The sequence below is a fragment of the Geotrypetes seraphini genome, chromosome 15 (assembly GCF_902459505.1).
Source record: "Geotrypetes seraphini chromosome 15, aGeoSer1.1, whole genome shotgun sequence".
Lineage (NCBI taxonomy): Eukaryota > Metazoa > Chordata > Amphibia > Gymnophiona > Dermophiidae > Geotrypetes > Geotrypetes seraphini.
This window is the reverse complement of record NC_047098.1, coordinates 50395197-50420089: the sequence shown is the minus strand read 5'-3', so window position 1 is coordinate 50420089 and position 24893 is coordinate 50395197. Positions and strand designations below refer to the sequence as shown.

Genomic DNA, 24893 nt, shown 5'->3' with positions numbered 1-24893 from the left:
ATATCTTTTTGAAGGTGTGGCCTCCAGAACTGTACACACTATTCTAAATGAGGTCTCGCCAGAGTCTTCAATATGTCTTTTCTATCTGATGTTCCACATGAGGCCAAGATTTTTTTTCAACGTCTGCCACCTCTCAAAGTGGAGTCTTCAGATGGTTTCTGAAAGAGGCTCCATTGGTGCCCTATTCACACACCATCTAACCCACCTCCCTGAGAGTTAATTCTTAGCTTTATACTACCTGGGGAGACTGAGGGGACTGTTGTGTGGAGGAAGGACCTGCGCACACTCAAAACTTTACACTAGTTCTGAGGTCTAAGGGAGACGTTCTCTCCCAGTGCAGTCAGTCCCCACTTACTTGTGTACCTGATTAATCCTCTGCAGACAGCAGAAATCCTTGTTACAGGTAAGCAACTTTGCTGTTTTTCTCATTCTGACTATGTCCAAGTAGGTCGATTGCAACATTTTGACATTGGGAGCTACTAAGCATAATTGCTGCTCCATAATATGTGACAAAGCTTTGTGTTTTGTTGGGACACTGCTGATGTCTTAGCTAAAAATTATAAAGTAGTTTTAGAAATATCTTTAAGTCCTTTTTTTTTTAAGCCAGATTTAGTATCCTGTATTTCTTTTTAACATTCAGCAATCTAAACTCTAATCCCCAGATGCTCAAAATCTAACTCTATAAGTAATGTGTACAGCAGTCCTTTGTACTGTTATGCTATCACTCGTGTTCTCCACAAACAGTACTTCATAACATGTTCATTTAGAATTTGTACTTATTCATTGGTCTTCAGAAGTGCCAGTATTAGCCGATTGGTTTGAGTGGCCAAATACTATGTGGCACTAGTCTCCTCATCGTACCGTTATGTTTTATATAAAGTATTTAGTGCATTAGTGCTTCTATACTTCAGTGCTTGAGTAAATAAATAAATAATCTTTCAACTTATCTTTTTTTTTCTGCATTTTCTGAGTTTTCCCTTTGTCAATAGTTATCGGGAAGGGACCTGTCATTCCGACATGTTTCGCCCGAAAGCTGTATCAAGAAAAAGTCCCCCCTTCTGCTTTAGCGCCACACCATCTCGATCATTGGAAATTTTGTGACAGAAAATGCAGAAAAAAAGATAAGTTGAAAGATTATCATTATTTTTTTTTTTAATTCTTTATTCATTTTCAAATCTTGCAACAAGTGTACAATATTCAATCAATTAATTCATACAAAATCACATGACATTCTTAACATTATTATTATTATTAAATGCATATAAAAGAGACCCCACCCACACCCAACCCATTCATCAGGAACAAACCCATTAAAATACAAGACATACCTCCCCAATCCCACACTAAAAATATTCCTATGTAATAAAAAGGTGTCCAAGGTGTCTAATCATTAGAATATGTAATCAATGGCCACCAAATCTTTTTTAAAACTATTGTAATTACCTTGCTGTATAGCAAGCATTCTCTCCATTTTATAAATATGACACACTGAATTCCACCAAAAGGTATAATTAAGTTTATTTATTTATTTACTCAAGCACTGAAGTATAGAAGCACTAAAGCACTTTATATAAAACATAACGGTCTGATGAGGAGGCTAGTGCCACATAGTATTTGGCCACTCAAACCAATCGGCTAATACTGGCACTTCTGAAGACCAATGAATAAGTACAAATTCTAAATGAACATGTTATGAAGTACTGTTTGTGGAGAACACGAGACAAAATCTAACTCTGGCTCTCGCAATGATTGATGCTGGAACTGCACACATGCGCAGCATGCAGAGAACCCTCCAAAGCACCTGAAGATCAGCACAAATTGTATTTAAATGCATTGAAATGGATTTGAATCATGGGATGATATATTTCCTTCAATGTGCGGAAACTAATGTTGGCCTTAATGCTGAAAACACACCACCAGGTTGAGGAGGACATTTTAAGGAGAAGATTCATCTGCATTTTTCACATTAAATTGACAGTTTTCGCCTTCTTTTGAAAGAAGAAAGACGACCGTGTAGCCTGTAGTGCTATTAGTGAGGAAAAACCATATCTGTGAATCCAGGTAAAGCCAGGGGTTAGGGCATTGGCACCTGTTTGCCTGCACTTTGTCTGGAGCCTCTTAGGAGATTTAAACTGGAATTTTTTAAGGGGGGGCCTTATACTTCATATTGCAGGGGAAGGATGCTAATGTTCTCTTGTAGTTCTTGTTTTGCCTGACATATGGTCACAGGAGTTTCACAGTAAGTGCAGCTCTTGTGTGCTTGCGTCAGTCACATTCTTCCCCCTTGCTTTCGCTTTACTAGCGCACATAAAATTAGCATTCCATTTGCTTTGGGCATTGGGGAGGGTAGTTTTCAGCGCTGTTCTTGTGCGATGGGATGTGTACTCTTGCCTCTAATGTCAGAGTTTTGAGCATCAGACCCTAAGATTTCTGGGCTAGCTTCCAACTCCCGCACTCTAATATCTGACTTGCTTCGTTTATTCGTGTGCCTCATCTCCCTAAAACACCATTTTTATATTCAAATATATTTTATTGAGCAAGCAAAAACACCAACAGAATAACAGTCAAAATATAGACAAGCTCAACAGTTTCAAATTACATAACCCAAACCCCACAGGCCTGCCCCCCTAACAACCCCACCCCAACCAAACCCTCCCAAAAAACTCCCCCCCCAACCCCCCCCGCCGGGTCCTCCTTCCAGGTATAACATTACCAATGAAAAACACAAAAAGAGACAGGCATGCCAAGTGCAACAGGATGGAATAGAAAACAAAGATTCAACAGTTAAGTAAACGGCTGCGAGCCAGTGGAGGCATGGTGGTCCAAAATGGTTCCCAAGTGTGCTGAAAGATGCGGCCTGAGAGAGAAGAAAGGTCCGTCACATTCCTCCTTTCCCACATCAAGAGAGTAATCATCCTACAGCGCCAAAGGAAATAATCCGGAGCATCAACCTCAAGCCATTGCAACAAAATACATTTCAGGGCAACGAGGACAGTCCACTTGAGGAAAGCTGCAACCCCCCTTATACGAGGGAAATAGTGGGGAACAACTCCAAATAAGAGCAAAGGGGAGCGACGAATGGTAATTTCCAAAACATCGTTTTTTTTCAGACCCATATCTTTGTTCATGTTGAGACACAAGACTTTTTTGAAGAGCCTTTAAGATTTGCACTCTTTTTTCTTTATTTCAAACATTGTAGCCTTATACAACATGAAACTTTTCCGCCAAAATTCAAATTCAGAACCAATAGGCACCCGCTGCCTTCATTTGTAGCTATCCAGGGTTTGGGTAATTTTTAAACCCATCTTAATCCACTCATTTTGCACATTTAGGTCAGTGATGATCCTCCTGGCATGAGATCCACGCAACAGTTTCCTTTGGAACCTGGGAGAAGTGTGTGCTTGCACCAATTGGTGGGAGTCGTTCATTTGACCAATGACTGGGACGGTTCATAGTCTTAAGCACGAGAGACAAACGCGCGCCGACAATTCAGCGCGCCGCAGGAAAACTTTCTTTTAAAGGGCTCCGACGGGGGGTGTTGGTGGGGAACCCCCCCCCACACTTTACTTAATAGAGATCGCGCTGGTGTTGGGGGGGAGGGTTTGGAGGGTTGTAACCCCACATTATACTGGAAACTTTCCTTTTTCCCTATTTTTTAGGGAAAAAGTTAAGTTTTCAGTATAATGTGGGGGGTTACACCCCCCAACCCCCCCCCCCCCCCCCGAAAATGGCAGCGCGAGGCAGCGCGATCCCACGCCCCCTGTCGGAGCCCTTTAAAAGAAGGTTTTCCTGCGGCGCGCTGAAGTCTTGCTCTGAATTGTCGGTGTGCGTTTTGTTCCGTCACCGACTGGGACTCCCTCCTGGAGATTATAGTAGTTATCATAGTGACATAGTAGATGATGGAAGAAAGAGACCAACCATCCATTGCCATCTTTCCAGTTATTCTGGTCTACACTACAAGAATATAGCCCAACTGTATGAATTGAGCAATATTCAGGATGTACTCTTTAGTCAATTTTTTTTGTTACCTTCCTTTTTTAATTCTCAACCATCGTGGATAGATAAGCATATAATTATGTACTTGTTTTAACATGGAATATGCATGCTTCTCCCTTCGCCACAGCCCCTCCCCCCCACCGGCAGGAACCTTAACATTAATGTTTATAAATTTAAACAGACACCAAAGCCCAATGAATCTGTCAGCTAGAACTTGCACTACCATGATTGTGCATTTTTTTTTTTTTCTGCAGTTATTAATAAAGTGAGTTTGTGACAGCATGCACTAATACACCAGCGTAACATTAACAAAACTAGCTGCAAATTCCCATGGCCTTGCCACATGATGCTTAGCCACCACTAAACGGCTAGCAATGACCTAGTTGAGTTTTGAATAGAGAGTTGCACAGGAACAGACATTTCACCCATCCAAATGAATGTAACCTATGCCCACTAAGTTCCATTCCATCCCCTATGTTAATCTCCTTTATCCCCGCCCATACCCTGAGTAGTTGATGCTATTATTTACTTGCTTGCAGGCCTTTGTTTCCTCCCAACCCCAACGTAGAAACATGATGGTAGATAAGACCAAATGGCTCTTCTAGTTTGCCGATCCCGATCCACAGCATCCACTATCTTCTCCTTTCCGTAAGAGATCCCAAGAGCCTGTCCCACGTGTTCTTGAATTCAGATACAGTCTTTGTCTCCACCATCTCTAGCAGGAGACTGTTCTACGTATCTACCACCCTTTCTGTAAAGAAGTATGTCCTTAGATTACTCCTGAGCCTATCACATCTTAACTTCAACCTATGCCCTCTCATTCCAGAGCTTCCTTTCAGTTGAAAGAGACTTGCCTTGTGTGCATTTATGCCACGCAAGTATTTCAATGTCTCTATCAGTAATCTCCCCTCTCCTGCCTTTCCTTCAAACTGTACATATTGAGATCTTTGTATGTCCCCATACGCCTCTTGTGATTTTTTTGGATGGTATTCACAATTCAACCAATGAGTGTTCAAGCCTCAGTCTGGTATTTCAGCTGCCTCTCTTAGCATTCCAAGCCTCAGTCTGGTGTCCAAGCTGCCTCTCTTAGCATTCCAAGCCTCAGTCTGGTGTCCAAGCTGCCTCTCTTAGCATTCCAAGCCTCAGTCTGGTGTCCAAGCTGCCTCTCTTAGCATTCCAAATCTCAGTCTGGAGTCACCATAGATTTTGACTACACTCCCACAGAAATCCCATGGTAACTTCTTCCATTCCTGCTGGAATCCCTTGGCAACATCTTCCTTACCTGCAAGATTCCCACAGACCCTATCCCTGTGCTGCTATCTAGTTTTGAACCATTCTAGCCTGTTAGTTCCACACAGTTGCTACAGCATCGCCCTAGCCCTGCCTAGCTAAGAATAAGACACTTCTTTAGAAATAGTCTTCCCCACCCCACCCCCCTCCACATGACATTGCATGGTGCTGCTGAGCTACTGAACAATCAGCATTATGACTTTTTAAAATTTTTTCAAAATGCCCTACAAAGAAATGGAGCAATATATCAATAGAGGATAATCCAGGCCAAAAAAAAACCCTCAACATTGAATACAAAAATAAATTAAAAAACACACCTTGTGACCCGGGGTAAGTCCATTGCCCCAGGTACATTAGGCAGAGTGTAAACCCACCAGGACAGATAGGGAAAAATGCTTCAGTACCTGAATGTAAACCACTTAGGCCATAAGTGGTATATAAAGTTTAAGTTTATTAGGATTTTATATACCACCTATCAAGGTTTTCTAAGCGGTTTTACAATCAGGTACTCAAGCATTTTCCCTATCTGTCCCGGTGGGCTCACAATCTATCTAACGTACCTGGGGCTACGGAGGATTAAGTGACTTGCCCAGGGTCACAAGGAGCAGCACGGGGTTTGAACCCACAACCCCAGGGTGCTAAGGCGGTAGCTTCAACCACCGCGACACACACTCCTTCTAAATAAATAAAGCCTCCAGAGAAAAGTAGTAAGAAAATGGGAGGAGATGGAGAAATTGAAAAGTAACAATCTTTAAAAAAAACAACACAAAAAAACTATAAAAAACTAGCAAACCAGTTCAATGAAGGATATACTCCTCATATCACATCACCAGCTTGTAAAGAAACAGAACTTCCCATTAAGTTTTACATTTTCTTGTGACATAATCAGTTCTTGTAGTTTAGAATAAAAAAAAAAATGCTGTTTTTCCTGAAATGGTAGCAAACCTCTTCTGGGAAACTTCAAAAGAAGAGATCCTTTGAACTTCCAGTCTTGATCCTTTGAACTTCCATGGTCTTTATTTCCCACCATTAGAGCCGATAAGATATTTTAGAAGTCAGGACATGCAGGAAAAAAAAAAAATTGCTCTTGTGGTTGAAGTAAGAAAAATTTCTGATAATACAACTCGCGTGGGATGTCATTGCTGCAAGTACATTTTTAGTGGCAGGTGTCACTGATTCTAATCATCCCCGCTTATGCTATCCCATGTTCTCTGGTTATCACTGGTTACTCAGGCACAAATTTGTGTGTTTTTAAAAATAGTTCCCTATTTTGATTTTTCTTTTTGGTTAGTAGAACCAGTACTTTTCGTTATCAAAGTCTGATTCAGATTCTGATAGTCCTGGACAAAGTTTGAGATGTGTGTTCCAATTTAAATATAGGTTGTTCCTGGAATAGAAAAACCTTTTTTTGTTTTAATTGAAAATATTTGATGGTGTTATCTTTGGACTTTGAAAATGGCAAATGTCTGGTTTATATACTGGGGACACTCTGAATCATTTTCACCTATGCAAGAAGACAGTACCCTCCAAATCCTGCTGACAACCCAGCCAGTAAGTTTTTAATCACTACTGTTCCATCAGTCCTTACATAAAAACATAAGATGTGTCAGATCCATTAAGCCCAGTACCTGTCTTGAACAGAGGTCAGTCTAGGTCACTAAGAAATACCCAGAAGATTCATTTCTCAGTGCTTACTTTCAGGGATTTATTATTTAAATATTTTTAAAATGTATACACCGTCTAAATATCTAGGCTGTTCACAAGTAACATACATACATAAAATAAATGCAAAAACAACAATCCAAATACATGCCACTGCAATGCACTCAAGTCCTGCCCCAGATCTTATAACATACAAGCAGGCAAAATAAATACCCTTGCAGAGTTGAGTTTTCAACAGTCTCTCAAACTTCCATCTGGCACTGCAACCGAAGGTAAATGATTTGAAAGGGGATAGATTCTGTACGAACGTAAGGAAGTTCTTCTTCACCCAGAGAGTGGTAGAAAACTGGAACGCTCTTCCGGAGGCTGTCATAGGGGAAAACACCCTCCAGGGATTCAGAACGAAGTGAGACAAGTTCCTGCTGAACCAGAACGTACGTAGGTAGGGCTAGTCTCAGTTAGGGCACTGGTCTTTGACCTAAGGGCCGTCGCGTGAGCGGACTGCTGGGCGCGATGGACCACTGGTCTGACCCAGCAGCGGCAAGTCTTATGTTCTTATGTTCATAACTGCACTCCAGCTACAGCCATTGTAGATTTCACTGACTTTCCACAATCCACTATGAATGTTTCCTCTGTGATCGTGTCTGTACGGGCCTCAACTACATCCATCAGCATTAGATTTTACAGCTTGGTTGTATGCATTCTCTGCAATCTGCTAGTTTCACCAACGGCCCCTTAACCCTTTCAGGACCATAAGGATCGTAGGCCAATTTTTGTGGTTTTGACGACATTTTTATGGTAAAAAGGGCTTGCAGATGCCAAAAAATGGATTTTTTTTTTTGTGAAATATCATTATTTTTATTTTAAAAAATCACACTTCTGGCTTATGGACAGTGTGGCAAGTGAATCTTCTCGTCAATCTGGCAACGACACTAATGAATGAATGTCGGAACCAGTTTGTTTACATAAAGGCAGTATCCTATGGAATCCGTACATATCAAATTTAGAACTGTAGACTATCCCAATCAAAATTTATAGGATTTTAAAGTTATGGGACAAATATGTCCCTTGGTCCTGAAAGGGTTAATCCTAGTACTATCTTGTAAAGATAAACAACTGTTCCCTGTTCCACCCCACTTGTAATTTATAGTCTCTGTCATAGTCCATCTCAGCTGTCTCCCCTTTTTAAGTTGCAGACCTGTTTAGCCTTTTTCTTTGCCAATCCCCCTCCCCCCCCCCTTAGAATCTTGGTCCCCTTCCCTGCTTGCACTGGATCTCGAGATGTGGTCCTACCGTGGAACAATCTTTGCTGTATTGTCTGTTCCTTTCCTCACACAACTGAATAGTCGGGTTATTTTCCATCGTGACTCCAAGATCCTTTTGCTGCGCGGCGACTTTAACAGAGAACCCAGCATTGTGTGCGTAGAGTTAGGAATATTTAGCATCCCTTAGCATGTGATGTCCGTAGCTGCTACCTTTTTTATATGCTTGTTTTCATACTTGATTTTCTTTTTTTTTTTTTTTTAGTTCAATAGTTTTTATTGAATATTATAAGAAATTTACAGAAAGCAGTTCAAACACACAAAATCTGAATAAGACACAATGGTATAGAAAAAGTCTATATCTATAATCATTTACTTACAACCAGATTAATAAAAAGAATCTAGGGTATGTGTAACTGCTAATAGAAGATATATGAAAGGCAGAAAAGCAGGGAGAGTGAAATAAGAGAGAGGGAAAGAAAGAGGGAGAAAAAGAAAAAGAGAGAGATAGATAGATAGAGAGGCAGAAGTGTCTACTGGTTAGAATGAACATATGAATCTAAGAATGACCAAGGTGATTTATTTCGCACCATGTTTGTGGAGAGTCGAGAAATCATGTTTTTCTCATATGCATAAGATTCAAATTTGTTATACATGCTCAGAGAGTTCCACCAAAAGGTGTAGTCAAGTAGCGAGGATGATTTCCAATTTTTCAGAATATGCATAAGAGCTGTTACAAACATGGCATCAATGAGTTTAGGTGGGCAGTTTGTTTGTGTGAAACAAGGGTGTTGAGAACGAAGAATTACAATGTCCATGGAAATCTCTTCTGAACACTTAGTAATAGATTTCATAGCAGAAAACCAAACCACCTACCGTATTGGAGCTGTCTTGACATTATGGCACTTCATCATCACCATGTATGACATAAGTGTAATCCACTATAATAGTATGCATGGATATCTTCATGAGCAGATGGCAGAGGCTAAGACTTAAAAAAAAAAAAAAATAATCACAGGATAAGCACCAAGATCTCTGGTTACACAAGTGAAGAGACATTGTGACCTAGCAGCATGTGTTTAAAGTACTCTATTAAATATTCACTGGCTGCTAAAATGAATAGCAGTGAGTGATATGAAGTTTTAGAAGTCTTAGCAGAACACAGGCAATTATGTTATCTTGCAGACATTGATTAAGTTGGATGCGTCTCTGGCAAGCTGGAAGTAGAGTAATAGTTATTCATTTGGCATTCAACCGGCAGCATTCAGTGTTGGGTTGTTGGTTTTCTTTTGCTGTTTTTTTTAATACGTTGATTGTCACCAGCCCTCGTACTCAATGCTGGGCCTTGTCTAGGCACCAGCATTAAATATTGGTGTCTAACCAGACTTATATAGGACACTGGAATTTGGGGATTTTGCCAGTATTCAGCCAGGACCTGTGTGAGGATACATGGGTAGGTTCCAACCACACACTATACTTCCTCCACCACCACCCCGGCATGATCCCTTGTGGTCTATTTATTTTATTTATTAAAAAAATATATTTCGCCTGGAGTCTCAGCAGTTTCCAAAATAACATACATAAAAATAGCACAAGCATAATATTATACAATAATTCAAAGCAACTCAAAAAGTGGAACTTAAACTCCTTAGTATCATCCTTCACTATCAATCTGCCTGCATACCTCGAACAGAGGAGATTGAGAGGGGACATGATCGAAACATTCAAGGTACTGAAGGGGATAGACTTAGTAGACAAGGACAGGTTGTTCACCCTCTCCAAGGTAGGGAGAACTAGAGGGCACTTCCTAAAGTTGAAAGGGGATAGATTCCATATGAACTTAAGGAAGTTCTTCTTCACCCAGAGAGTGGAGGAGAGCTGGAACGTTCTTCCAGAGTCTGTCATAGGGGAAAACACCCTCCAGGGATTCAAGGCAACGCTAGATAAGTTCCTACTGAATACGGACGTACGCAGGTAGGAGTAGTCTCAGTTGGGCGCTGGTCTTTGACCGGAGGGCCACCGCGTGAACGGACTGCTGGGCATGATGGACCACTGGTCTGACCCAGCAGCGGCAATTCTTATGTTATGAGGAACAAAATCCTAGGGAGCAATTCACAGATACACAATGACAAAAAGCTTAGTTTTAAGAAATCTTGTTAGAACACAGGGAGGAATTCACAGATAATCTAGCGGAGAACAGACAGGAACAATACCCACTTGCTCCTACCCATTGCAGGTGCCCCTTCAGAATGGCTGCCGTGACCTTTATCAACAGCCTCGCAATACTTCAGTGGTAGGTCTAATAATCCAGGAAGGAAGGGGTGATGGAACATTTCAGATGGCGGCCGATATTCAGCGCTGGTCCCCCACATAGCTAAGCAGGCACTACTACTAAATATTGCCTGCACTCACATAACTTCTGGCTGCTCCCTGACTCCGCCCCCTTAATGCTGATGCGCGGACTGGTTTTAAAAAAGCGAGTTAGTGCTGGTATACAGCAATACTACCCACTTACGTGAATATTGGAGGTTAGCTAGCCCTAGTTTCTGCCCATTTAAATCACTTTGAATATCAACCAGTATATATCTAATAGAAATGCAAACTTTCATGCTGCCAGGCCTCTCTCTATGTTATAATTTAGTTTAAGGGCTAGTCAATAATGATTGTGAGGGAAGAAGAATAGGGGAAAGTATTAACATATTACCACCCTGCTTCATACCTGCCTCCTTTTCCTGGGAACATCCCTTTACTTGATAGTGGAAAGACAATACATGCACTTTTGTCAATGAGAATGGTACACATGCTTATACCCCACGAGTATTTTTACCTCATAGCCTGGGCATAGAGTAGGATTACCGTAAATGGTCATTTTTCTCAATGGGGGAGAGTAAACAGTGGAGTGCCACAGGGGTCTGTACTAGGACCAGTGCTATTTAACTTATTTATAAATGATCTGGAAATTGGAACGACGAGTGAGGTGATTAAATTTGCAGATGACACTAAACTATTCAAAGTTGTTAAAAAGCATGCGGATTGTGAAAAATTGCAGGCGGACCTTAGGAAATTGGAAGACTGGGCATCCAAATGGCAGATGAAATTTAATGTGGACAAATGCAAAGTGATGCACATTGGGAAGAATAACCCAAATCACAGTTACTGGATGCTAGGGATTAGCGCCCAAGAAAATGATCTGAGTGTCATTGAACATAAGAATTGCCGCTGCTGGGTCAGACCAGTGGTCCATCCTGAGTCCAGCCTCACCTGCGTATATTCCAGTTTTGCAAGAACTTGTCCAACTTGTTTTGAAACCCTGAAGTGTGTTTTCCCCTATAACAGATTCCGGAAGAGCGTTCCAGTTTTCCACCACTCTCTGGGTGAAGAAGAATTTCCTTATGTTTGTACGGAATCTATCCCCTTTCAACTTTAGAGAGTGCCTTCTCGTTCTCCCTACCTTGGAAAGGGTGAACAGTTTGTCTTTATCTACTAAGTCTATTCCTTTCAGTATTTTGAACGTTTCGATCAAGTCCCCTCTCAGTCTCCTCTTTTCCAAGGGAGAAGAGGCCCAGTTTCTTTAATCTCTCACTGTACGGCAACTCCTCCATTTTAGTCGCTCTTCTCTGGACTCTTTCGAGTAGTACCGTGTCCTTCTTCATGTACGGCGACCAGTGCTGGACAATACAATGAAACCTTCCGCCAAATGTGTGGCGGCGGCCAAAAAAACAAACAAAAGATTCTAGGAATTTTTTAAAAGAAATGGTTAACAAAACTAAGAATGTTATAATGCCTCTGTTTCACTTCATGGTGCAGCCTCCTCTGGAGTATTGTGTTCAATTTTGGTCTCCTTATCTCAAGAAAGATACAGCGGCACTAGAAAAGGTTTAAAGAAGAGTGACCAAGATGATAAAGGGGATGGAACTCCTCTCGTGTGAGGAAAGACTAAAAAGGTTAGGGCTCTTCAGCTTGGAAAAGAAAAAGCTGAGGGAAGATATGATTGAAAAGTCTACAAAATCCTGAGTGGAATAGAACGGGTACAAGTGGATCAATTTTTCGCTGCATCAAAAATTACAAGGACTAGGGGACATTCGATGAAGTTACAGGGAAATACTTTCAAAACCAATAGGAAGAAATATTTTTTCACTCAGAGAATAGTTAAGCTCTGGAACACATTGAGAGAGGTTGTGGTAAGAGCGGGTAGTGAAGCTGATTTTAAGAAAGGAAACATCCATAGTCTGTTATTGAGAAAGCCACTGCTTGCCCTGGATCAGTAGCATGGAATGTTGCTACTCTTTTGTGGTATTGGATTGTCCATCGTGAGGATGGGCTACTGGGCTTGATGGACCATTGGTCTGACCCAGTAAGGCTATTTTTTTGTTCTTATATTCTAACATGATAAAAGAGGTAACCCTCCTCTGTTCCCCCAGTATGAGTAAAGATTAAAAAAAAGAGCTCTTCAGCTTTCAGAAGAAACAACTGAGGGAGGACATGCTAAAGAAACATAGAAACATGACAGCAGATAAAGGCCAAATGGTCCATCCAGTCTGCCTATCCACAGCATCCACTATCTTCTGCGCTTTCCCAAGAGATCCCACTTGCCTGTCCCACACTTTCTTGAATATATAAAATCATGAGTGGAGTGGATTGGAATGGGTAGATGTGAATTGCACTTTTAGAAAAATTAAACAAGCAAGGACTAGAGGGCACCCAATCAAGTTAACTAAGAAGTACATTTAAAACAAAATTAGAGAAAAACATTTCTTCACTCAGTATAAATGAAGCTCTGGAATTCATTGCCAGAGAATGTGGTAAAAGCCTTAGTATAACAGGGTTTAAAAAAGAGTTGAAATGTTCTGCAAGAAGAGTCTATAAAATTGTTAGTGTGATCTAAATGCAAAATCCTTTCCTCTCAAGAGCACATAGTGCCATGCATCCGTGAGTGGGTGGTATTTCCATCAAAGCTGAATTGAATCAGTTGAGTCTGTTCTATAATTGAAGTGTAAAGCAGAGACCAGAAACAGTGTATTGTATGCCTTCATGATTTCTCACATGAAGTCATTAGTTTTCTAAGAGGCAGTTGAACAGTGACTTCACTTGACCCTGGAGAGCTAGAAAATTGATAATTGTACAATTTGATGCATACCCTTAACAGTTATTACTAACTGTTCCTAGCATTCTAGCATGACTGTATACAGTGCTTGAACACTTCTAGAAAGGGACTCATGTTAAGTTTTCAGCAGTAAAAGTGACAAAGGTTGGTGGCACCAGTGCTTCTCAAACTGTGCGCCGTGGCAAACTCACTTGAGTGCTGTGGTCGAAGACGCAAACCTTGCTGCCAGTCCGGCACCCCCTCTCTCTTCCCCACATTGCTGCTTATAATCTTCAGGCCACCGGCAGCTTAAACATGCTGCCTTCGATAACCTGGAAGCTTTCCACAGCATCCTGCCTCTGTAAGGTCAGTAAGTTGAAGACAAGGGGAAAGCTGCTAGAGCTGATGAAGAGAGTCTGTTTAAAATGCTGGTGAGCCAAAGATCACAAACTGCAGTGTGGGGAACAGAGAGAGGCACCAGATCCTGGAAAGGAGGGGGGAGAGATGTGAGTAGAAGAAAGAAATGCCGCACCTGATTGGAAAGGAGGGGTAAATGAGAAAAACAACCAAATTTTTTTGGGGGGGAAGGAGGGATACAGATGCCAGAGCACGAAGGGGAATAGAGAGTTCGAGATGGGACATCATAGGGAAAGAGAAGAGCGAGATACCAGAATTTGGGGGGGGGGGAGGGGGGGAGGGAGAGATGCCAGGTCATGTGGGGAGGAAAAGGAGAGAGATACCAGATGAGGGAGTGTGGTTAGGTATTTCTTTTGACTTAGGAGTGCAATGAAAAATTACTAACACACTAAGGATGCTTTGAAACAAAAAAACTTTGGGATCTACTGGACTAACCAATTTATTGTGAGATGAATTTCCTTCAAAAATAAAAGCTAATAAATAATATAATGATAAAAGAATATACAGTAAAGTGATACCCTATCTATTGGACTTATAAATTACTTTTGAATAGCTTTAAGGATCAAAAATTGGTCCAAAAAATGGTGTCACTTATATTCTTCTCCTTTTTTTTTTTTTTTTTTAATACTATACATTCAAGTTTACCAGTGTTCTTCAATGCAAGGCCCAGGGGCCATTAGTGAACACTGGAGAACTCCAAGGTCCCGATTATCCAGGTTGTGGTTAGTTGGGGGGGGGGACTGGGGAGGGGAGGCTACTTGCTCCTCTCCACCCAAAGAGAAAGGGGAAGACCAGCATGCGTGAAGGACAGACAAGGTTTTTCTCAGTAGAAGAGAATGCATTTGGAAATGTCCACCACCTTCAGGATACCCCCAATGAAAAGTTTGAAAATGGACTAGTAGGGATAGATGTCATTAACACATATTGATCAACTGTCCCAATGGGAAGATATTTGGCAGCTGCTCTTCAGCTTATTTAGATCCAAAACAGCCCCAAGTAAAAATTAGTGAATACCACTGTGTAGTCTAACATGGTAAGTGCACTATTTTTATCAGCCCACTATGTTAACCACTGGGCCACTAGGTTGCTTGTTCTTGCTCCTGTAGCCAGCATGTGTGTGTACTTATAGCTGCACTGAAGGAAGTGGGGGGGGGGACAGTTTTCTATGGGGGTGTTGCATGAGGTAACACCCATGGAAATCTATTTGAATATTTTCCCCCCCTTTATGAGCATATGGCTGAATTTGCTTTCAGTATTTTGTTCATTTGATTATTGATCAATTCTCCCTTTTATTGTAGTTTTATAACTTTAAAAAAATTATATACCTTACATACCATTAATTACAGTATATCAGATTGTGAGATATCTGTCCCAGGTTTTCTTGTGACTGGTACAAATTGGTAAGCAAACAAAACAAAGGGACACAAATTTTTTTTTTTATAATCCTTTTTTGACCAAGAAGGACCCGCTAGAGTGAGACAACTTCCTTACAACCTCACCTTTTTTTTTAAGCTAAGTTTTTCCAAAATAATTTGCACTTTAACTTATTGGAGTTTGCTGTTCTACAAAGAAAGGGACACTTTAAAATAATAATTTTATTCAGATACAGTTTAAACCTTTCTACCAATTTGAAGATGGTGCAATGATAGACTATTGAAAACACTTACAGGGGGTTGTCCCCGGTTTTGTGATTTTCTTTCCACCTATTGGTTCTGAGCATCTTCTCGGTCAAAAAGGGATTATTAAAAAAAAAATGTTGTCCCTTTGTTTTGTTTGCTTATCTGTTAGGTATTTGGGGACCTTTTTTTCTTTAAATTTTACCCAGTAGTGTTATTGGTGGTACAAATTGGGAACAGACCTACCACAAAAGAAAAGGGAAAGTTCAGCCTGCCTCTACACCTGTGGTCTCCAACTCAAACCCTTTACAGGGCCACATTTGGGATTTGTAGGTATTTGGAGGGCCGCAGAAAAAATAGTTAATGTCTTATTAAAGAAATGACAATTTTGCATGAGGTAAAACTTGTTATAGTGTATAAATCTTTCCTTTTGGCTAAACCTTTTAATAATAATATTGTCATTTATAGCTAAAGCGACATATGATCAAGAAACTGTTTTATTTTACTTTTGTGATTATGATAAACATTCTAAGCTGAGCAGGTGTCCTCCAGCTGCATTGCTACCACTAGGGGGTGGAATATTTTCAGTCGCTAAGGACAGGTATGTTCCCTGGAGTCCTGCAGAACTTGCCTGTCCCTCACAATTGAAAAATGTGACAGTAAAACAGCACCCTCTATTGGTGAGACTGTGGGTGGAGGACTCCTGCTCAGCTTAGAGGGAACAGTGCCGGGTGGCGAGCCATGAGTTTGAGACCACTGCTCTACACTCTCCATACTAAACTGATATGCTCTTTCTTTTGAAGCAAGTTAGAAATTCCCTGTTTTGTAGAATGGCATTTTGCTTAACTGCTGGTAAGAGGATACTCCCCACCAAGCCCATCCTTTTCCGAATACAATTCAATTTCTCAATTCAAATGCACTCAGCTGCCCCTCACTATCTCTCTTCACTTATCCCCCCTATGTTCCCTCCCCCCCCCCCCCCACGAGCTCTGCTTAGCTGGTAATTCCCTCCTATCTGTGTCCTTCTCTTCCTCTTCCAATTCCAGACTCCGTCACTTCTACCTTGCTGCGCCATATGCTTGGAACAAGCTGCCTGAATCCCAACAACCGGCTCCGTCTCTGGCAGTATTCAAGGCCCAGTTAAAAGCCCACCTCTTTGAAAGTGCTTTCAGCTCCTTTCACCTCACCCATCCCCCCCCAACCCCATGTCAAGTCTGTCTGTCTAAGCTAGACTGTAAACTCTTCCAAAAGGGACTGTCCATTAAATGTCAAAATGTACAATTCTACGTATGCCTTTCAGCACTATATAAGCGATAAATAGTAGTTGTAACTTTCTAATCTAAATTGGTAGTGGTTAGTGCCTAGAAACCAACACTATGAAGATCATTTTAAAAGGCTTGTGAGGCATTTATATGTACCAGTAGCAAAGGCATGCAAGTGAGTTTTAGGAAATTATTTACACTTCTAAACATCATAGGATGCCTAGATTGGAAGGGACATGGTTTGGGCAAGAGCATAATTTGTGTGTTCCCAATTTTACAATTGGAATTCACATATACAGGGTCCAGGCAAACATTTTGAGATGGCCAACCAGCATATGCATTCTTGGCAGCCATTTTGATTTCAGCAGCAGGAGTAGGCAGAAATGAGTGGATGGTCAGGCAGTCCAAGGGGGTAAGTTTTTGCCTGGGAGTTGGGGATGGCTGTAATGAAGCATGGTCATGGGTGGGGTGCAACGGGGTAGAGTTTCAGTTTCTGACAAAAATGCTGTGGTAGTTTTGGCAGAAACCTGAACCTGGATTTCAGGTTAGTTTCAGTGCTGAAACTGAAATTGTCGGTCTCTAATGGAGTGGCTCCTGCTCGGTTAAATTGTTTGGGCCTGGTTTTCCACTGAAATTCAGTGGCACATGACCAGTACATAACTGGATAGTGCCCCTATACTATGCAGATAATGCTGGGGGGAGGGGGAGTCTAGGCAGACTTATCCAGGCACTGGTGTTATTCAGTACCCGGATAGCTAAATTGTGGTCTCCCCTTTGTTTAATTCTTTTTTGACAGCGACTGATATATATAATATAAATAACTTGTTTATCAGAAAGCTGGTAAAAATGAAAGCAAACAAGACCAAATTTGGTTTGGAGGGAAAAGGAAACTTTGAGTTCAAACATGAGTCAAATCAGACTGGGGATCCCAAATTGGCCTAGTGCATTTCTATAGAAGACCTGTTGCATAAAACATTGCTATCTGAGACAAGTTGGTAAGCAATTGCTGCTTTCAAACTTCTTCTCCCCTCTTCTGCTCTGTTGCCAGCAAACACAGAGATGTTTTCTCATGCACTTTCTGCCCTTTGCTACCACATCCATGTCCCTGCAGGGCTGGCTCTTAATGATTCACTCTGTGCATTTCATTTTCTTTGTTGTAAATTCTACTTCTAAACCTACTGACTGAACCCTGAAGTTTTGCTGCTTATTGCTGGTGCTGGTAAAACATAGCAATACCCGTTGCCTTGAGACAGTGAAACCCTCTGTTTAAACTGTAATCTGTTGACAAGTGACATTTAATGGATAGATGATGATACGATATATTTACATTTCCCAAACCAATAACATTTTGGGTCCGGCTCTGTTCAAACTAAGCACAAAGGAGTTGGAAAGAATTCCACGAGCCACACTTTCCTACAAATAAAAGTATATCATTTAGTCATAATTTAAACTATTTCTAAGAATATTTTCATAACTTAAATATGTGGTTACTTTAGTTATCTTAATCACTTTATCTACGGAAGTCTCCCCTTCTCCAAATGTCATAGCATCAACATGTTTAATTTCTTGGTACAAGTAAAGGTATTGCACTTTGATACATTTCAATTTTCTGCAGGACCATATGGCTACAAGAACCCTGGATTACATGTCAAAACTATAATATACATGGGTGTCATAGGTCTTTTGCAGGCGTTCTCAACCCAATATTCAAGACACACCTTGCCAGTCAGGCTTATACGATACCCAAGATGAATATGTATAACATAGATTTGCATAGATAGAGAAAGCGCTTGCAAATTTATTTCAGGCATATTCATTGTAGGTATCCTGAAAAGTGTGACCTGAGAACTGCATTGAGAACCCCTAGTTCAGGGATAAGGAACGAGGGCCATAATCCAGTCAGGTTGTCAGGATTTAGTCTGCTTGCATGAGATCTATTTGCATGCACTGCCTCCATTGTATGCAAATAAATTCCATGCATATTCATTGGGGAAATTCTGAAAACCCAACTGGATTGCGGTCCTCGCTCCCCACTCCTGCAAGTTGATTGTGATGGTCCTAGATGGTGGTATTAGTGTTTGGAAAAATCTGAACTAATTTATCCTGTCAGATGTGCACTCAGTGTGGATTTTTATTTCTTTTAGATATAGATGATTTAAAATATCTCTCCTTTGGAAACTACAACAATGATTCGGCAACAAGTAGTCTGACCAGCTATGACTGGTCAGAGAGAGATGATTTAGCCCAGAGCAAAAAACACCCTTCTTTTTTTCCGGGATCAGAACATGGATTGTCTTCAGCTACCTCTGTCCTTCAGAAGAAGGAAACGTCATTTGGCAGCTCAGAAAACATCACCATGACAACTGTTTCAAAGGTGACGACCTTTTCAAGTGTGAAAGCACCAAAGGACTCAGGTTTTGCTGTCTTTGCCAACGTTCAAGATCCGGCCCCGGGACCTGGTTGGCAAAGGGATGATGCCAATAAGTTTGGAGACTTTGCCAGACGTGGTTCAGATGTGCAAGATGTGCAGACAGCTGAGATGGGCCCAAGTGTAGCCACCGATGATAATTTGTCTAAAGAGCAGGAAGAGTCTACAGATGAGTTTGGAGAGTTCCAAAGAGAAAAGCTTAAGATCAGTAAATTTGATTTTCTTGTGGCTAACTCTCAAGTGAAATCTAGTGAAGAAATGATCAAGAGTGAACTTGCAACCTTTGACCTTTCTGTTCAAGGTGAGAATGCTTAGGTTCAGTTCCATCTCTTCCATTTCCTTCAGCCAGCTAATGTATTCTGATACCTTGAATGTAGGCCATGATGTACCAGACAATTAAAATATGTAATTGGGAAAACCTGTGTTCATAGCAGGACAGAAAATATGGCTGCTGTATCCACTGAGTATGATAAGCCTAGACTGGCAGACTAATAAATGTCCCAAAATATAAATTCAAATCTGTCTCATTGGCAAGATTGTTGATATTTTGGTTTTTAAAAAAAATTTTAGTCTGCCTTTCCAATTAATGCTCTGGTACAATAAGCCCCTTATGCAAGAGGGTACCTGAGACATATTGCTGTAACCATTAGGCCACTCCGTCCCCTCCAACTATGCACATAATAGCCTTCACTTAGGTGCTATTCTGTATATTTGGTGCCTGAATGCTATAGCACACAATTACAAAGGGGGTGTGCACATGGGTGGATCAGGACATGTCTTGCAGTTATAGGTGTAAGTTATAGTATACTGTACTATCATTTATACAACTTTCACCTTTTGGAGTGACCAATTATAGCAGTCTTTGACACGACATAGGTGCTCACACTTAAAAGCTAGGTGCACGCATGTCGGCTTACTCTGTTCATTAGTGGCAATTTTGACGTGCAATTACCATTCTAGAATTTGTAATTGGCACCCATATTTTTGATGCCTAACTTTCAGTGCCCTTTTTAGAATCTGCTCTTATGTAATGTCTGCTAAATGCTCATTACGTTAAGAGAGAACACCTTTTGATTTTAATGTTCATGCCCTGGATCCATGTGAAGGCCTGCTTTGTTTGTCCTTTTGATTATGTTGTAACTATCTATCTTCTAGGCACTCATAAAAGGAGCTTGAGTTTGGGAGACAAAGAGATAAGCCGTTCTTCACCCTCTTCAGCTTTGGAGCAACCCTTTAGAGATCGCTCAAATACACTTAGTGAAAAACCAGCTCTGCCTATCATCAGAGACAAATACAAAGACCTAACTGGAGAAGTGGAGGTAAGGAGAAAGACTTGTGCTCTCATGCCTTGCTTGCAGTCATCAGAAGCAAAGCCCAGTATAAGAAAGTATGATGTGGACATATCAACCCAAGTCAAGACCCCCTAGATCTTCGTATCATCTTTCCAAGCTCCACTCCCCCTTTGAAGACTAGAAGAAAGCTTTGTGGCAGTTAATAAATTCAGATTTGTCCATTTAGTTCCCTCATCAGTTTGTAGGCACCAGCATTGACAAGACTTGGGGAACACTGCCCCTGGTACTGTTGCTCTTAGAGAATTCATTGCTTAAAGCTTTCCTCTTCCCTGTTATATGTTTCAGTTTACAAAATAAAAAGGAAGATCTGTCGGCCTCATTTTACATTTGTTGTCAATGTGGTTTTTAAGAACCTGTTTTAGCAACCAAATAGCATTTTTTTTCTAAATGTAGATAGAACTGCTGGAAAGATCTCCTGTCATCCTAGACAGTTCAGTGCTGTCTCGTTACATGTGTCCTCCTTGTTGGCCTGTATTGCAAAGCAGGTAATAGGGTGGATTTCTTTCACACAGGCCAAAATGTTATGTTATGATTTCAACAGAGGCTAAAAGTGGAATTGGCTTTTCATTCTTTTAGGAAAGTGAGAGGTATGCATATGAGTGGCAACGATGCTTGGAGAGTGCCCTGCAAGTAAGTGGGTTTTCATTTTTGCCTTTCATTCTTTTGACTTGCATAATACCTGCAGAATTTTGCATTCAGACAATCTTGCAGAATAGAATCTGTATCGTTAAATTAACCCCTTTATTATTATTGATTGAAAGAGGGTATTTTTGAAGGTTTAAAGGTACATCTCAATAAGGATGCTACATGGTAATCCTGAAATTCATGTATATCGGTATTTTAAAATCATGGATATTTTTTAAGAAAAAGGTTTTGGCTTTTAATGGATATTTGTTTTAATTTTAACATATTCTACCTGGGAAGTATCAATGGAAAAGGGCAACCATGATTAATCCCTTTTCTATAGGCTACCCTTACACACACAGACATTCATAACATTGACAGATTTTTGTGTACGTGATGTGCATGTCATATATTCTAGTGTATACTTATGAAGGGAATTTTAAAAAATAAAGTCAAATTCTGGAATCTCTCATGGCACACCACTATGTTGTGACACACAGTTTGAGAGATACCGGATTAGGGTGACCTTGGGTAAAAGTTCTGAAGTGAAATCTATATTTGCACAAATTAAACAGGCACTAACATTGTTCAAGTCTGAGATCAAGTGAATGTTTTGATTTGGCTTCACCTCTCTTTCATTAGAAACAGAAAAAAATAAATAATTTTGTCCATGACAGATCCTCTTGCTGATGTGGTGTTTTTTGGGTTTTTTTAGGTAATTAGGAATGCAAATGACACCCTTAATGGAATAAGCAGTTCATCTGTTTGCACTGAAGTCATCCAGTCTGTGCAAGGCATGGAATACCTGCATGGTGGGTTTTTGTTCTGATGTCATGTTTGGAACCACTTCAGGCCATTTTCAGCTACTCCATCATTGTTCCCACTCCTGTCTCTGCCTTTAGAAGTTATTGTGTGGTCCATACATTGTAAATGTGCCACCAGGTACCCACCTCAGGGTTTGTAGAATGTATGTTTACTACTTAATAAACTGTAAAGTTTGACATACAAAATAATGGTAATCTAGTGTTTCAGTGGATGTACCCACAAAAGCTTTTAAGAGGGGAATTCATGAAAGCACGAGCCTAAAGCCTAAAGAAAGAAAAGCCTAAAGATTTTGCCCACTTGAAGGTGCCCATGGAAATTGCATATTGGCTTTAATTCAGTAGCAATTTATTGGACTGTGTTCAGTACCAGCGTAGCAGTTGCAAAAGTACATAGAGCTTTGAAGCTGTTACAGGTTTTTGCCAAGGGATAGAGCAGCTTGGGAGGATTTCCCTCCAAGACTTCCTATCCTATCACCATATTTGATTCACTATGCTAGAAATCTATAACATTAAGGCACATGAAAGTGCATTCACTTAGGTACATGTTCAGATGTCTGTCAGAGAGCTGCAAAGGAATAGAGGATCGTGGGAATCCCGCAGGGATGGAAGAAGTTTCCACATGAGTGTAGTCAAAATTTCCTGCAACATCATATTGAAGCTTGGAACGCACTGAGAGAGGCAAAATACCCAGATAGGCAGCTGGAACACCAGACTGAGGCTTGGAACACTCATTACCTAAATAATGAATACCACCCCCAAGAAACATGGGAGGCTGTGAGAGAGAAGTAATAGCATCAACTCCTGTAGGGATAGAGGAAAATTATGGAAATGAAATAGATCACAGTGGGTACATGTAGATACAGGTTAGATTCCAGTGAAATTTGTGTTCCCGTGCAACTCTGTGCTTCACACATACTAGCTGTACATGTCACAGGTGGTATAAAGAGTTTTAAATTGCACAGATTATTTTCAGCCCCCAAATGCATTAGAATCATTGCTTGAGCTATTGTAAATGTTGCTAAGTGTCCTGTACTTCTCTCTGCTTTGAGTAGGTGTCGTGGAGGTATATAGAGTCGCCAAGCGAGTTGAATTAGGTATAAAGGCTACTGCAGTATGCAGTGAGAAGCTCCAGCACCTCTTGAAAGACATTGACAAAACATGGAACAACCTCATCGGATTCATGTCTCTAGTTGCTGTAACGGTAAGGCTTTTGAATGCTCAGACTTGCTTTCCTTTGCCTTTCAACTTGTTATACTGCCTTTTTGTATCAACGCCAAGGTAGCTTACAAAGTAAAACTATGCACAGAACAAGTAACTCCAGTCTCATCAGGAGAGCAACATGATTATTTCCATTTTTGATGCGCTGCATGGTGGCTGTGTCTGCATGGATATTCTGATAACTGCATATCTGAGCTCAGAAGCGGACCATAGCAAGATTACATCAGTATTTCAATGCCAGGTTAATGCGTTATTGCTGCTCGCTCACAGTAGGGTTGTAAAGTCATTGCCAAGTGATGTTGCTTAAAGTTCTTCTCCAACCAATAGGTCATGCTTGGTTAATGTACCCGATTACATGGACAGGATCATAGTGCATCTGCAGGTTCTCATTGCATTGGGGAATCCTTTTATCAGTCGCCTAATTCTTTCCCTCTGCAACCATAGTTGTGACATAAGGGCACCAGAATGTGGACTAAAATAATTGGTCTTTTTGTTGCCTTTTAGCCAGATGAAAGTGCTTTGGATTTTTCATCCTGCCTTCTGCGCCCTGGAATCAAAAATGCTCAGGAACTTGCATGCGGGGTTTGTCTGTTGAACGTGGACTCCAGAAGTAAAGTAAGTCTTTTTAGACCGTCCTCCAAATCTCGTTTTCAACTTCACTTCTAATGTTGAATGAGTGATGTGCTACTTTCCTACCTACATATTGGCGTTCTTTCCCTACTCTGCAAAATTTTTTTCTTAGACTGTAAACCACTTAGACCTGTCCAGTATAGGATTTACTGAATAACAAATATAAATAAATGTAAATGTAGACAGCTGTTTGTGCCAGCAGGGATCTGTTATGTCTTTTGTTTTCAGTTCCTTTCTTTGTTGAATTTAAGTTAGTAATGAGATAAGACTTTGCAGTACACTTCTCCCTCGTTATCTAATCTAATCTAATCTAAATCTTGGGTTTATATACCGCATCATCTCCGCAGATGGAGCTCGACACGGTTTACATGGTTAGGGAAGGAACGGAACTACAGTGGAATTATATAAGTATGAGAGAAGAGAGGTTGGTGTGAGAGTGCCAGGAGCGGGACGGGGTTACGTTCTGGAGAAGAGCCAGGTCTTCAGATGCTTACGGAATGGTAGAAGGGGGCTCAAATTGCGGAGAAGGGAAGGGAGACTGTTCCAGAGCTGAGTGATTCTGAAAGGGAGGGAAGAGCCAAGTTTACCAACAAGGGAGATGCCTTTTAAGGAGGGGTAGGATAGTTTTAATTTTTGAGTGGATCTAGTGGAGGTTGGATTTGAGGAATTCCAGGATAGAGGGATAAAAGGAGGAAGGATACCGTGGAGGATCTTGAAGGTTAGGCAGGCACATGTAAAGTAGACCCTGGAAATAACGGGAAGCCAGTGGAGTTTGGATAGGAGCGGTGTGACATGGTCAAATTTACTTTTTGAGAAGATAAGTTTGGCCGCGGTGTTCTGGATTAGTTGGAGTCTGTGGAGGCTTTTCTTTGTTAAGCTTAGGTAAATGGAATTGCAATAATCCAATCTGGAGAGGATAATGGATTGTACGAGGACGGCAAAGTGTTTTTGGTGGAAGCAGGATCTCACTTTCCTCAGCATGTGAAGGCTGCAAAAGCATTTTTTTATCAGGGAGTTGAGGTGGTCGTTGAAGGATAATGATGAATCTATGGTGATGCCCAGAACTTTGCTAGAGAATTCCAGCTGTAGAGAGGAGCCTGTGGGCAGTGGGTTATTCACGGGGGATAGGGGCAGAGCTCCTGCCCTGTGCAGATAGCCATTAAGAAATGGCTGTGGGGAGTTCCCGTAGTCTCTTGAGAGACTACGGGAACTCCCCACAGCCATTTCCT

General features: G+C 41.0%; 1 protein-coding gene across 5 annotated transcripts in view; it reads left to right on the top strand.

The window, feature by feature from the left end:
* SYNRG (synergin gamma) overlaps positions 1 to 24893 on the top strand; it is a 132583-nt gene that overhangs the window by 93030 nt on the left and 14660 nt on the right. For all 5 annotated transcript variants that reach the window (XM_033921945.1, XM_033921943.1, XM_033921940.1 and 2 more), the window contains 6 exons: positions 18733 to 19317; positions 20172 to 20335; positions 20945 to 20998; positions 21708 to 21804; positions 22869 to 23017; positions 23539 to 23649. In XM_033921945.1, the coding sequence (XP_033777836.1) occupies positions 18733 to 19317; positions 20172 to 20335; positions 20945 to 20998; positions 21708 to 21804; positions 22869 to 23017; positions 23539 to 23649 (1160 nt within the window). The remainder of the gene's footprint in view (positions 1 to 18732; positions 19318 to 20171; positions 20336 to 20944; positions 20999 to 21707; positions 21805 to 22868; positions 23018 to 23538; positions 23650 to 24893) is intronic.